A 12,294-nucleotide genomic window follows, 5' to 3' on the forward strand; every position below is an offset into this window, starting at 1 on the left:
GAGTGTTCCCTTAGAATGTGACTCCCAGAAGTTCTCTCCTGTAGCCCTCACTTCTTTTCTCCGTGGAAATCTTACCTTTGACTATAGCTTAATTTTTTATCGTTGTAAGTTTTACATATGTCTCCTTTTTCCCCGCTTGACACCCCCACCCCCAGCCATTCCCACCCTGGGTAAACCCCCACCGCCCCAGTGTCTGTGTCCATTGGTTATGCTAATATGCATGCATACAAGTCCTGTGGTTGCTCTCTAACCCCTCCTCCCCTGCCATTTGTCTCTGGATCTATTCTTGTTCATCAAATTATGTTGATCATTATATCCCACATATGAGTGAGATCATGTTATATTTATCTTTCTCTGACTGGCTTATTTCACTTAGCATAATGCTCTCAAATTCCATCCATGCTGTTGCAAATGGTAAAAGTTCCTTCTTTTTTAGAGTGGCATAGTATTCCATTGTGTAGCTGTACCTTAGTTTTTTAATCCACTCATCTGCTGATGGGCACTTAGGTTGTTTCCAAATCTTAGCTATTGTAAATTGTGCTGCTATATCCGTTCTGAGTGGTGTTTCTAGTTTCTTGGGATATAGTCCTAGAAGTGGGGTTACTGGGTGAAATGGGAGTTCCAAAATTTTTAACTTTTTGAGGAAACTCCATACTGTTCTCCACAGTGGCTGCACCAGTCTGCATTCCCACCAGCAGTGCAGGAGGGTTCCTTCTTTTCCACATCCTCTCCAGCACTTGTCGTTTGTTGATTTGTTGATGATAGCCATTTTAACAGGTGTGAGATGGTACCTCATTGTTGTTTTGATTTGCATCTCTCGGATCATTAGTGACTTTGAGCATGTTTTCATATGTCTCTTGGCCTTTTGTATCTCTTCTTTCGAACAGTGTCTATTTAGGTCCTTTGCCCATTTTTTGATTGGATAGTTTTTCTTCCTTTTGTTAAGTTGTATGAGTTCTCTGTAAATTTTGGAGATTAAATTCTTATCTGAAATACTATTGGCAAATATGTTCTCCCATACAGTAGGCTTTCTTGTTGTTTTGTTTTAATTTTAATGACCACAAACAAAACTGAGATCTCTACATTGTCCCATATAGCTGTCCTGAGTTCCAGATCTATAAACCTCACAATCACTGGCATTTAAATTGGTGTCTCAAAATTAACATATTAAATATTGAACTGGACATATCCCCTATTGACACAAAACCTGCTTGTTCTGCTCCCTCACATTGTACTTTCAATCCAGGGCATGACTTTCTACCCAGATAATTGAGCCAATTCCCTAGGAGTCATTCTAGATTCCTCCCTCATGCCCCTTCATACCCAACTTGTCAAAGCTTATTAATTCTTCACCACCACCCACAAAATACTTTTCAAAGGACTTATTCAGTCTCACAATTTTTTATTTCTTACCTCCCACTTACTCTTTAACACAGCGCCGTTTGACTTCTGCCACAAAACAGTTCTTGTTAAAGTCACTAACTCTCTTGTGTCATTCATGCTTCCCTATCCGTCCTCCTGCCCTTCCTTACCAGGGGTTCGGAGAGCACATCTCCAAATGACCACTTGCATTCGAATCCCCTCCTGGAGCTATGCTGGGGACCAACGTGAAACAGCCTGGGAAAGAAGACTGAATTAGTTCTCAGAGGCAGATTTTACTTGCCTCTTATTCCCCATTGTGGAGTACTTTTAGCTTTTAAGGACATTTACTTCATCTGCAGTATAAAGTGTTTAATTTCTTTTCAAGAGCACTGGCACAGTTCCTAAAACTTGCCTAAGCACATTTTAAAAATCATCAGGTAGTGCCTGAATAGCTGCCATTTGTCTACTTTTAGAAGGCAATGAAATTTTTAGTAATTGCAAACTATATCACTGCTTACTGCATAGTAAATTCACAATATAGATAAACTATGTAACTTTGGAGAATTATATTTAGTGAATCATGTGAATTGTGCATATTGCTATCACACTTTATTAATTTGGCAACTTGTTGCTAAGATTGTTAAGCAAATATTAAACCCTGTTGTGGATAATGAGCTGTTCTTGGTGCTACAGATGATATAAGGTTTTAGAAAAAAAAAATAGACCGTACTAAGTGGTCATTAGCTAAAACTAACTAAATAAATAAAAATAAAAGTACATAGCATCATTGAGTGTGATATAATAATTATTCTATCTAGCTCTGACTGTGTGGCTCAGTTGGTTGGAGTGTTATCCTGTGCACCAAAAGGTTGCGAGTTCCATTCCTAATCAGGCACATACTTTACTTACCTTGCGGGTTCGATCGGGGCACTTATGGGAAGCAACCAATTGATGGTTCTCTCTTTCTCTCTCTCTCTCTCTCTCTCTCTCTCTCTCTCTCTCTCTCTCTCTCTCTCTCTCTCTTTCTCTTTTTCTCCCTTCCTCTAAAATATCATTGGGTCAGATTAAAAAAATAGATTATTCTATCTAACAATTTTTCTAATGAGGAGGTCAAAACTTCAAGAAGTTCTGTTCATGAAAAATTTTAAATTCATTTGGGCCCTGGCCAGTTGACTCAGTTGGTTGGAGCATCGTCCTGTACACCAAGAGTTTGCAGGTTCACTTTCTGGTCAGGGAACATACCTAGATTGTGGATTCCATCCCCATCAAGTTGAATTTGGGAGGCAAGTGGTTGATGTTTCTCTCTCTCTCTCTCACTCTCTCCAAAACATCAATAAAAACATACCCTCAATGAGGATTAAAGAAAAAATTATAAATACATTTGGAAAACTTATTCTATGTAGATTTAAGGAAATATAAAATCAAATTTGGCACCTTTTCTTTTCTTTTTTGAGGAAAGACCTGTGTGTCTTTATTTTTTTTTTTGAACTTGAGTTTATTTTTATTATCTCACTTTTTTAAATTTAAATTCTTTATTGTTTAAAATATTACGTGAGTCTCCTTTTTCCCCCCATTAACCTCTCCCTGGCTGCTCCTACCTCCCAACACATGCCCTCACCTTCCTACTGTCTGTGTCCATTGGTTATGCTCATATGCATGCATACAAGTCCTTTGGTTGATCTCTTAACCCTTCACCCCCTGCCTTCCCTTATAGGTTGGACAGTCTGTTTGATACTTCTATATCTCTGGTTCTATTTTTGTTCATCAGTTTATGTTGTTCATTATATTCCACAAATGAGTGAGATCATGTGGTATTTATCTTTCTCTGACTGGCTTATTTTGCTTAGCATAATGCTCTCCAATTCCATCCATGCTGTTGCAAATGGTAAGAATTCCTTCTTTTTTACAGCATCGTAGTATTCCATTGTGTAGCTGTACCATAGTTTTCTAATCCACTCATCTGCTGATGGGCACTTAGGCTGTTTCCAAATCTCAGCTATTATAAATTGTGCTGCTATGAACACAGGGGTGTGTATATCCTTTCTGATTGGTGTTTCTGTTTTCTTGGGATATATTCCTAGAGGTGGGATTACTGGGTCAAATTGAAGTTTCATTCTTAATTTTTTGAGGAAACTCCATACTGTCTTCCACTGTGGCTGCACCAGTCTGCATTCCCACCAGCAGTGCATGAGGGCTCCTTTTTCTTTGCATCCTCACCAGCACTTGTCATTTGTTGATTTGTTGATGATAGCCATTCTGACAGGTGTGAAATGGTACCTCATTGTTGTTTTGATTTGCATCTCTCAGAGGATTAAAGACTCTGAGCATGTTTTCATATGTCTCTTGGCCTTCTGTATATCTTCTTTTGAAAAGTGTCTGTTTAGGTCCTTTGCCCATTTTTTGATTGGTTTGTTTATCTTCCTTTTGTTAAGTTGTATGGGTTCCCTTTAAATTTGGAGATTAAACCCTTATTGGAGATAACATTGGCAAATATGTTCTATGCAGTGGGCTATCTTGTTGTTTTATTGATGGTTTCTTTTGCTGTGCAGAAGCTTTTTATTTTGATGAAGTACCATTTGTTTATTTTCTTCTTAATTTCAATTGCTCTAGGAGCTGTACTGGTAAAGATATTATTACGACAAATGTCTGCTATTTTGCTGCCTATGGCTTCTTTTAGTATTCTTATGGTTTCCCATCTTACATTTTAAGTCCTTTATCCATTTTGAGTTTATTTTTGTTTATGGTGCAAGTTGTGTCTAGTTTCATTATTTTGCATGTATCTGACCAATTTTCACAACACAATTTATTCAAGAGACTCTCTTGACTCCATTGTATGCTCTTGCCTCCTTTATCAAATATTAATTGAGCATAATGGCTTGGGTTGGCTCTGGGTTCTCTGTTCTGTTCCATTGGTCTATATGTCTGTTCTTGTGCCAGTACCAGACAGTTTTGAGAACAGTGGCTTTGTAATATAGCTTGATATCTGGTATTGTGATCCCTCCAACTTTGTTCTTCTTTCTCAAGATTGCTGCAGCTATTTGGGGTCTTTTTTTTATTATTATTCCAGATGAATTTTTGGAGAGTTTTTTCTAGGTCTTTGGAGTATGCTGTTGGTATTTTAATGGGATTGCAATGAATCTATAAATTGCTTTGGGTAGTATGGACATTTTAATGATGTTGATTCTACCAATCCATGAACATGGTATATTCTTCCATTTGTTTATGTTTTATTCTTTCTCTTTCTTCAGTGTCCTATAATTTTCTGAGTGCAGGTCCTTTACCTCCTTGGTTAAGTTTGTTCCTAGGTATCTTAACTTTTTGGTTGCAGTAGTGAATAGGGTTTTGTTTTTTTTAGTTTCTCTTTCTGTGAGTTCATTATTGGTGTATAAAAATGCCATATATTTCTGGGTGTTAATTTTGTATCCTGCTACATTGCCAAATTCATTTATTAAGTCTGGTAGTTTTTTGGTGGAATCTTTAGGGTCTTCTATGTACAATATCATGTCATCTGTGAATAATGACATCTTTACTTCTTCTTTTCCAATTTGGATGCCTTGCATATTTTCTTAAATGAATTTTCTGATCTAATTTTGTACTAGAATTCATCCTTCTTGATTGAAGCCTTATAATAAATAATGCATCTTTTGTCAATCCTCCAACTGCAAAGGTTAATGAGAAAAAAAAATAGGAGATAACACTATTTTCTTTACTCCAGTTTCTGAATTAATAGAGAAAGCACACACTGAAAAACAATGCTATTTAAAACTCTCATTGACATTTTCAACGGGGCAGCTCAACACAGAGAGAAAAAGTGGAACAAAACCATATTGCCTGCATAATTAGGACAAAAGAAGTGGAATACAAACATCAGCAACTTGATGATTGTCATATGGTTCAGAACATGACTGATTTGGAAAAAATGTTAATTCAGGGCTCAAAGATGGATAAATGGAACAACATTGTACAACTTGGATTTCTTATATCTGTTTCTCATCTTTTTTGAGATGCACGTGTGTAGAGTTCATGATGTTGTCCAAGATATTTTGGCAAACAGCATTGAGGAATATAAGTGTTGACTACTTGGGTGATAGTTGCCAGATCTAGCTACATGTATAGAGTGACAGAAAATTGAAACAGAAATCAGAGTGGCAGACTCACATTTGCCACTAATGAAAGTCTTTTGTAAGTGTTGAATTATTCAATTTAGCATTTCTTCAACCCATAATAACTTTGTTATTCTGTCTTTTTTCTAAGAGATCATATATTTTATTCCTGCCACTAATTAACTCCATGACCATGTTCAAATCACTTAAGCTTTCTGAGTTTTTATATTCTTATTTGCAAAGTGAACAAAGGTGGCATTAGGTAATTTCTAAACTCTCTTCCAACACTGACAATCTATGATGCTGTTGAAAATAGATTTATCTTGAAGATTAAGGAAAGAATCAATTCATACATTTTACTCAATGAAGAAGTATTATTTAAATATATGATATAAAATGAAATCACACGAGAGAGCAACTTGTGCCTTAGGAAAATCAGTCAGAAATTTGAATAGGTTCTGATTAGAGATCTCTTCAGCAAGAAATCATGCCCAGCAACAAGAACCAAGAGAATGCCAACAAAATTCAGATTCCTCAGTCCCAATTTTATTATATAGAATTGCACTCTTTTATGTACTTTCTGTCAAGAGGCATATTTTATAGCTGAGTTTTATATTTCTAAAGATGGAGAAAATGTAAGAAAATGCTGACTTGATATCTTAGGGCAACAAAGGGTACAGCTACAATTGTTGAGACCCCAGTGGTAGGGAAATGTTGCAATTCAGTTGTTTTCTTCATCCTTTAATTACCATATTTGTGAGATCTCTAATATGCCATGTCACAACATTGCCATGTAGGATTCTCACATAATTAGCCCCCAAACATTTATGAGTATGAAATGACCGGGGGCTATTAAAAACTACAAAGATAGGAAGTTGTGGAGTAGAGGGATAGAAGGGATCAATGGGGTAATACTTTCAACAATAAAGGTAAATTTAAAAGAATAAAAGAACTACAAGGACAGCTAGAACAAGCCAGGACTCTTTGGGGGCAAATTGAGACCTACAGTCTCCCTATTGGCTTGTGTTTCAATTCTTGTTTTACTTTAAATATTGTTTCATTATACCTTATTTTAGATCTCAATTACCATTTGCTCTGACTTATTCTTTAAGTTGGGTTTTAAGCAAAGTCTCATCATTAATTAGCTATGTGACTTTAAGATGTTTTAAAAGGAATTTCTTTGAGTCTTAGTTTCCTAATCTGAGGATTATTAGGGCATAGATGGAGCCTAGTTTATATTCTCAGAAAATAAAAGTGCCTTCCCTTAATTAGAGAGAGAACAGTTCTCTATTTATCAAGCCCTCAAAGATAGTTGAGAGAGCAGATATGAGAGTATTATAAATGTATTTTTTTATCTTTTCAGTCTCACAGTCTGTTGTACAGTTCCTTTTTGTTTTATTATATACAATGTCCATATTGGTAAGAGGATATTTCTTCTACATTGTTATGATTATTTAGGTGCTACCTTCTACTAATGTTCCCTACTAAGGACCTATCTGGATCTTTCTAGGTATGGTGGCAGTTTTGAGTTTTGGAAAACTCTAGAAGGTTTAAAGGCATGGTTTATTGTGCCTTGCAAACCAAAATCTTTGTTTCTCTTTCAAGAAACTGCCAATTATTTCCTCTTTTTGAAACTCTCTGATCACAGGACTTCTGTAACACTGCAATATCTTCATTCTCCATGCATGTCTCTAAATGATGCTTTCCTCCTCTTCCTCCTCTCTTTTCTCTTCTTCCTCCTCCTCTTTCTTCTTGGACTTGTGCTCCTCTGACCAACCTTTAACCCTTGGTATCTGACAGGGTCCACTTTGGCTTTTTGCTCTTTCTCCCTGCATTCCCTCCATGGGTGACCTCATTCATCCACTGTCATGATTTCAAGGAACACCTCTCAGATCTGTACATCTCTAGCCAACAACATTCCTGTTTAATAAGGTGGGGAGAGGGAACAAGTGGGCAGTAGAATACTGGCTTCTCTGTGCAGATGGAGGCAGGGAGTGTAATGGACCATGGCATGCTGACGATTGGCAACTAAGCACATGTGTATGTGTGTCTGAATATGACATTACTCTCTTTGGTTTACTGGTCAATTAATATTTTATATTGTTTTGTAAGAGACATCTTTATGTGAATGTACTCTTTCACGGCAGGTGATTGCATCCCTTCTTTAAAAAAAAAAGAAAGAAAGAAAGAAAGAAAGAAAGAAAGAAAGAAAGAAAGAAAGAGAGAGAGAAAGAGAGAAAGAAAGAAAGAAAGAGAGAAAGAGAGAAAGAAAGAAAAAAGGAAAACAAAAAACCCTGAACATGGAGCCCTTTCAGCCATAACTACAATGCAAGTGTTTTTTAAAGCAGCCCTCTTGGGTTTTTTGAAAAGAAAAATATTGGACTCAGTACTCTGCTTTCTTTCTTGCGGTTGTTTGTGGTTAGAATTTATGTACTTTGTAGTTTATATATCAGCAACAGCTGGATGCTGAAGCTCCAAGGAAAACTTCTCTCAAAATAGTTTTGTTGCAAAGAGAAAATGGCATTCATGAACTTTGGCAGGAACTGTACTCTTGAGCTATGTTCAATTTTGAAACTTGAAAAACCCACTGCATGGAGAAGCCAGCCATACAGGATCCTGAGCTGGTCTATTGTTACAAGAGGAAAGTGGTGTCAACAATGCACAGAGCTCCTGAGACCTCTGAGAACTTGTGCACAATGTGTCCGGCAGGGTGCGTAGGCCAGACCCACTTACCACAGAACTACACAAGAGCTCAGGAAGAGGCAAAGCAGGAAACCTGTTACTCTGCAAAGCGTCTTTCCATGACCCGAGTTTGGCTCTGCATTTTAGCTGACTTAGAAGACAGCTTCACAGATCTTCAAAAATGACTTTGTTTTACTCATTAAATCATAACATTCATATAATTTGGGAGTCCTTTATAATTAAGGTGGAAGATCCAGCCTTAGTCAGGTCTCCAGGGCAGTGCCCCATTATCCCAGTCCCCTTACCTTTCAAGTCAGTGTTTCTGTGTTCTCAGTAATGTCGTGGGGTAGGAGGGTCTCATTCTGCTTAGCCCTTTCAGCTGACCACGTCTGAATCACAGCAGCTGGTTTAAAGCCTTAAACCCCAGTAGCAATCACTGTTGTTAAATGAATATCTGGCCTCATCAGTACTTATTGCTCAATAATTCAATTGCCCCAAAACAACTGGTCAGTCTTCTATTTTCCTATCCAGCTGCTTCTGTAGTAAGTGAGGCTGTCGCAGCCTGCCATGGCTAGGACCCCTCTGTCATGATCCATGCTACTAGAGATCTGGATGCAGTAAAGAAGAGCCCCTATGGTTTGTGGGTGCTGCTCGTGGGCCAGAGACCCTTCCACAGAAGCCAGAGCTGTCTCTGAAAACCTTGTCCAAAGCCTTCCTATAACAGCTGTCTTGGAGGGATGTGTGTCCTAATAAGCCTGAGCCACTTTGTTGAGTACCTCTTTTAGTTTCTCACAGAAACTGTTGCTTTAGGTGTTGGACAGGATGAATTCTGGAGTCCCCTCTCTCATGGCATCTGGCATTTCGTAGTTCTTTTCTTTCACTCAATCGTTGCCAGCTGAGGCAGCTCTCTGCCCCTTCTCTCTTTACCTCCTGGAGATTGTTTTTCTTGTCACTTGGCCTGAATTAGAACTACCCTAGGTCACTGTGATAGATCCTCAGGTCCAACCACCAGGACGAAGAGGTCAGGGAATTTATCTTCGATCCTCCTGCCTGGATAAAAATTTCTCCTTTTCCTTCTTTGAACTTCTCATAGCAAGAGGACTGCTGATTTCATGTCAGACTGAAGGCCCTGTCTCATCATTTCTCCCAGAAAGGACTAACAAGGAGCCACTCAGGGTTTCAAAGTGGCCAATCTTTACAGACAACTGGCAGCTTCTTCTGCCTGAGCAGGAGCAGAATATCTAAAATCATTTAACTATAGGGCACAAAGCTATACATAAAAGTGTTTTATTATGCTTCCTGAGACATAAAAGGGTGATTACATCTGGATATTCCTTTACACTGGAGTAGTACTATGGTCTACTGAGAGGTATTAATCCCTCTTTTTCTGGGGGGTCTAAAAATGGAAAAAAATCTTATCTGGGATAGTTTTAATAGGGTTCTCTCATAGGGCAAGTGAATGGATGACATCGAAGCTTCTGGTTTCTTGTAATCAAGTGTCTTGCTTGCTTTTTAAAGACTGGCTGTTGGTTGGGCTTGGGTTTGGAATCAGAACATTTGGGTATATGAGCTCACAAGATTTGGATTCTGCTGCCTTATTTGGTCAGAGCAAATATTGGCATATAAATGAATCCTCGATAAATTTGTGGGAAAATGTTAACTTCTGCACCACTGTAATTACTCCTTATTTTATGAGATTCTGATCACCACCAAAATCAATTGCTAGCAAGGAATCTCATGCATTGTAAGACTTTAGTCATGTTAATTTATTGCACAAAGTTTATTGTTTGTTTTTATTTTTCAGCCTCCACCTCAGATATATGACAAACAGTTGGATGAAAGAGAACACACCATTGAAGAATGGAAAGGTGACTCTACTACTTAAATAAAGTATACATTTTACTTATTGAAACCCCAAAATATTCTCAAGCCTTTTTCTTTTAAAACAACTTAGTAAGAGAGGATTTTCTAATTGCTACCCTCTTATACCATTTTCAAAGCTCCTAAAACTAAATCTACCTTTTCATATTACTAGTAATACTTCATTTACTCAAGAATGAAAGGAATTAAATACTGACACTTTTTAAAATAGTACAGATTATCAAGGTATTTGCCATGGTGGAGGGCAAACTTCAGTTTAACATTTCACAATTAAACATGTCCTGTTTGTACATAAATTTATACAAAATGGATAAAATCATGTCTGAGATGATTTAGACATTAGAAAATAAAAGATAACTAATATATGAATTCATTCACTTGATATGTAGCACTTGAGAATTTAAATAAAAAATACACTAAGTAGCTTATTTTCTTTAAAGTTAGAAAGAATGAATGAATGCATTAATTCATTTTTTCCCAAACACACTGTATAATCAAGATTATACTTAGACAGAAACTATAAAGAATAGTTAAACTAATATAACTAATTACAGAGTAGAATAAATATAACAAAACCAAATACAGATTAAATGAGATCAAAATTAGGAGGAACATAAATGGAAGATCTAAATAGAAGAAATGTTTGTGCCATGTTGAATAAATTAATTCTTATAATTTATAATTAGGAAAATGAAAAAAAAACACAAGGGAAAATTTTAGAATGGGGACATAAGAGGAAAACAAAGGGTAGATATGAGCAAGAGGTATCATAAAGATAGTAAAGAGACTCCAGTGGTCAAGAGGTCATGTTGAAGAATATGGAAAATGAGCATCCTCCTTCCTTTCTGTGCTATTGCAAGAAAATGTAGAATACAAACAGTGGATCAAGTAAAAAAAAAAGATATTAAATGATGGATGGAAAAGACTTAATTTGATCTAAATAAGGACCAGAAGGCACTCTTAGGGGTTTGTGCTGAGTAAATAAATGAAAGGATATAAATATCACTTAAGAAGATAGACATGGACTAAAATGTGAGAAGCTGGAGAAGTAAATACCTGCAAATGTATAAAAGCTGTAAGCCATGTTAAAGCAGGGATGAGTAGCGCTGAGTGATTGCTAGTTAGAAGGGGCAAAGTAAAACAAAATGAAAATATACAAGTTTAACTCTAGTAACAAAAAAACAAAAATAGATGCCAGTTTGGGAATAAACATAATAATTTTTTAATGGTGGGGTTTAGGCAAGTTTGGTTTGACAATTCCAAGAGTTGAGTCTGGAAAAAGGTGAAGTAAGAGTTAAAAAATTGATGGAAACTAATGGTTTGAAGTCATGAGAATGTTATTTATACATAAACACAGTGATTTATTTACAAGAATAGCATGACACCCCTTAAGAAGAGAGTAGAAAAGAAAAATGAATGTTCAAAACTGAACCATTAAAATCCTTCAGAGATAAGTTAGAATGTGTTAGGAATCCCCCAAAGAATTCAGAAAACAATTAAAATGTGTATTCCTCATACATTTATTTGGCCAAATGCTTTATTGAGCAACTACTTTTACCAGGCTCTGTGCTATTGCAAGAAAATGTAGGATTAGAGGAGTAAAGGACTCCCAATTGTGTTCTAATTTACTCAGCCCCATCAAAATGTTATTTGTCATTAAATAAGGAATTTTCTTTGTGGGCTAGGAAGAAATTTATTTTTTAATAACACTGATAATTGTTTCTTACAGAACTTATCTATAAAGAAGTAATGAATTCAGAAGAAAAGACTAAAAATGGTGTCGTAAAAGGACAACCTTCTCCTTCAGGTACTCACTCTCAGTGAATAACCAATAAACCAACACTTGTGTATTTCTCTTGGCCTTGAGTAGGAATTGCGACGAACAATATTGCTTATAGCGCATATATGAACAAGTATCACATGACTTTTTCCTCTAACAAATTTAGTTTTATTCCCCCCACCTTTTGTTAGCTAGAAGAGGCAAAATGAAAACATACAAGTTTAACTTCAGTAATGATAAGCCAAAAATGAATGCCAGCTTGGGAATAAATGTAATAAGTTTTTAACGTTGGTTTTTAGGAAAGCTTGGTTTTACAGATTCAAGAGTTGAATCTAGAAAAAAGATGAAGAGTTGACACATTTATGGGAAATAATAGTTTTAAGTTCAGCATGGCATTCTGACCATTCACATTATGAAGACCTAGCACAGGAGTTCTTTTAGAACTTATTTTAGAGATAAGGAGTCTTGAAGAAATGTTAACATGGG

At 36.5% G+C, this 12,294-nt stretch overlaps 1 protein-coding gene across 28 annotated transcripts in view; it reads left to right on the forward strand.

Moving 5' to 3' along the window:
• The window catches only part of MAPK10 (mitogen-activated protein kinase 10), a 313,508-nt gene that overhangs the window by 286,687 nt on the left and 14,527 nt on the right, over positions 1-12,294 (forward strand). For all 28 annotated transcript variants that reach the window (XR_013961554.1, XR_013961555.1, XM_080686674.1 and 25 more), the window contains 2 exons: positions 9,952-10,015; positions 11,758-11,835. Coding sequence is in view for 26 of the 28 variants with exons in the window: in XM_080686674.1 (XP_080542800.1) it covers positions 9,952-10,015; positions 11,758-11,835 (142 nt within the window). In the remaining 2 variants the exon portion in view is untranslated. The remainder of the gene's footprint in view (positions 1-9,951; positions 10,016-11,757; positions 11,836-12,294) is intronic.

Source organism: Plecotus auritus (assembly GCF_963455305.1).
Source record: "Plecotus auritus genome assembly, chromosome: 1".
Taxonomy (NCBI): domain Eukaryota; kingdom Metazoa; phylum Chordata; class Mammalia; order Chiroptera; family Vespertilionidae; genus Plecotus; species Plecotus auritus.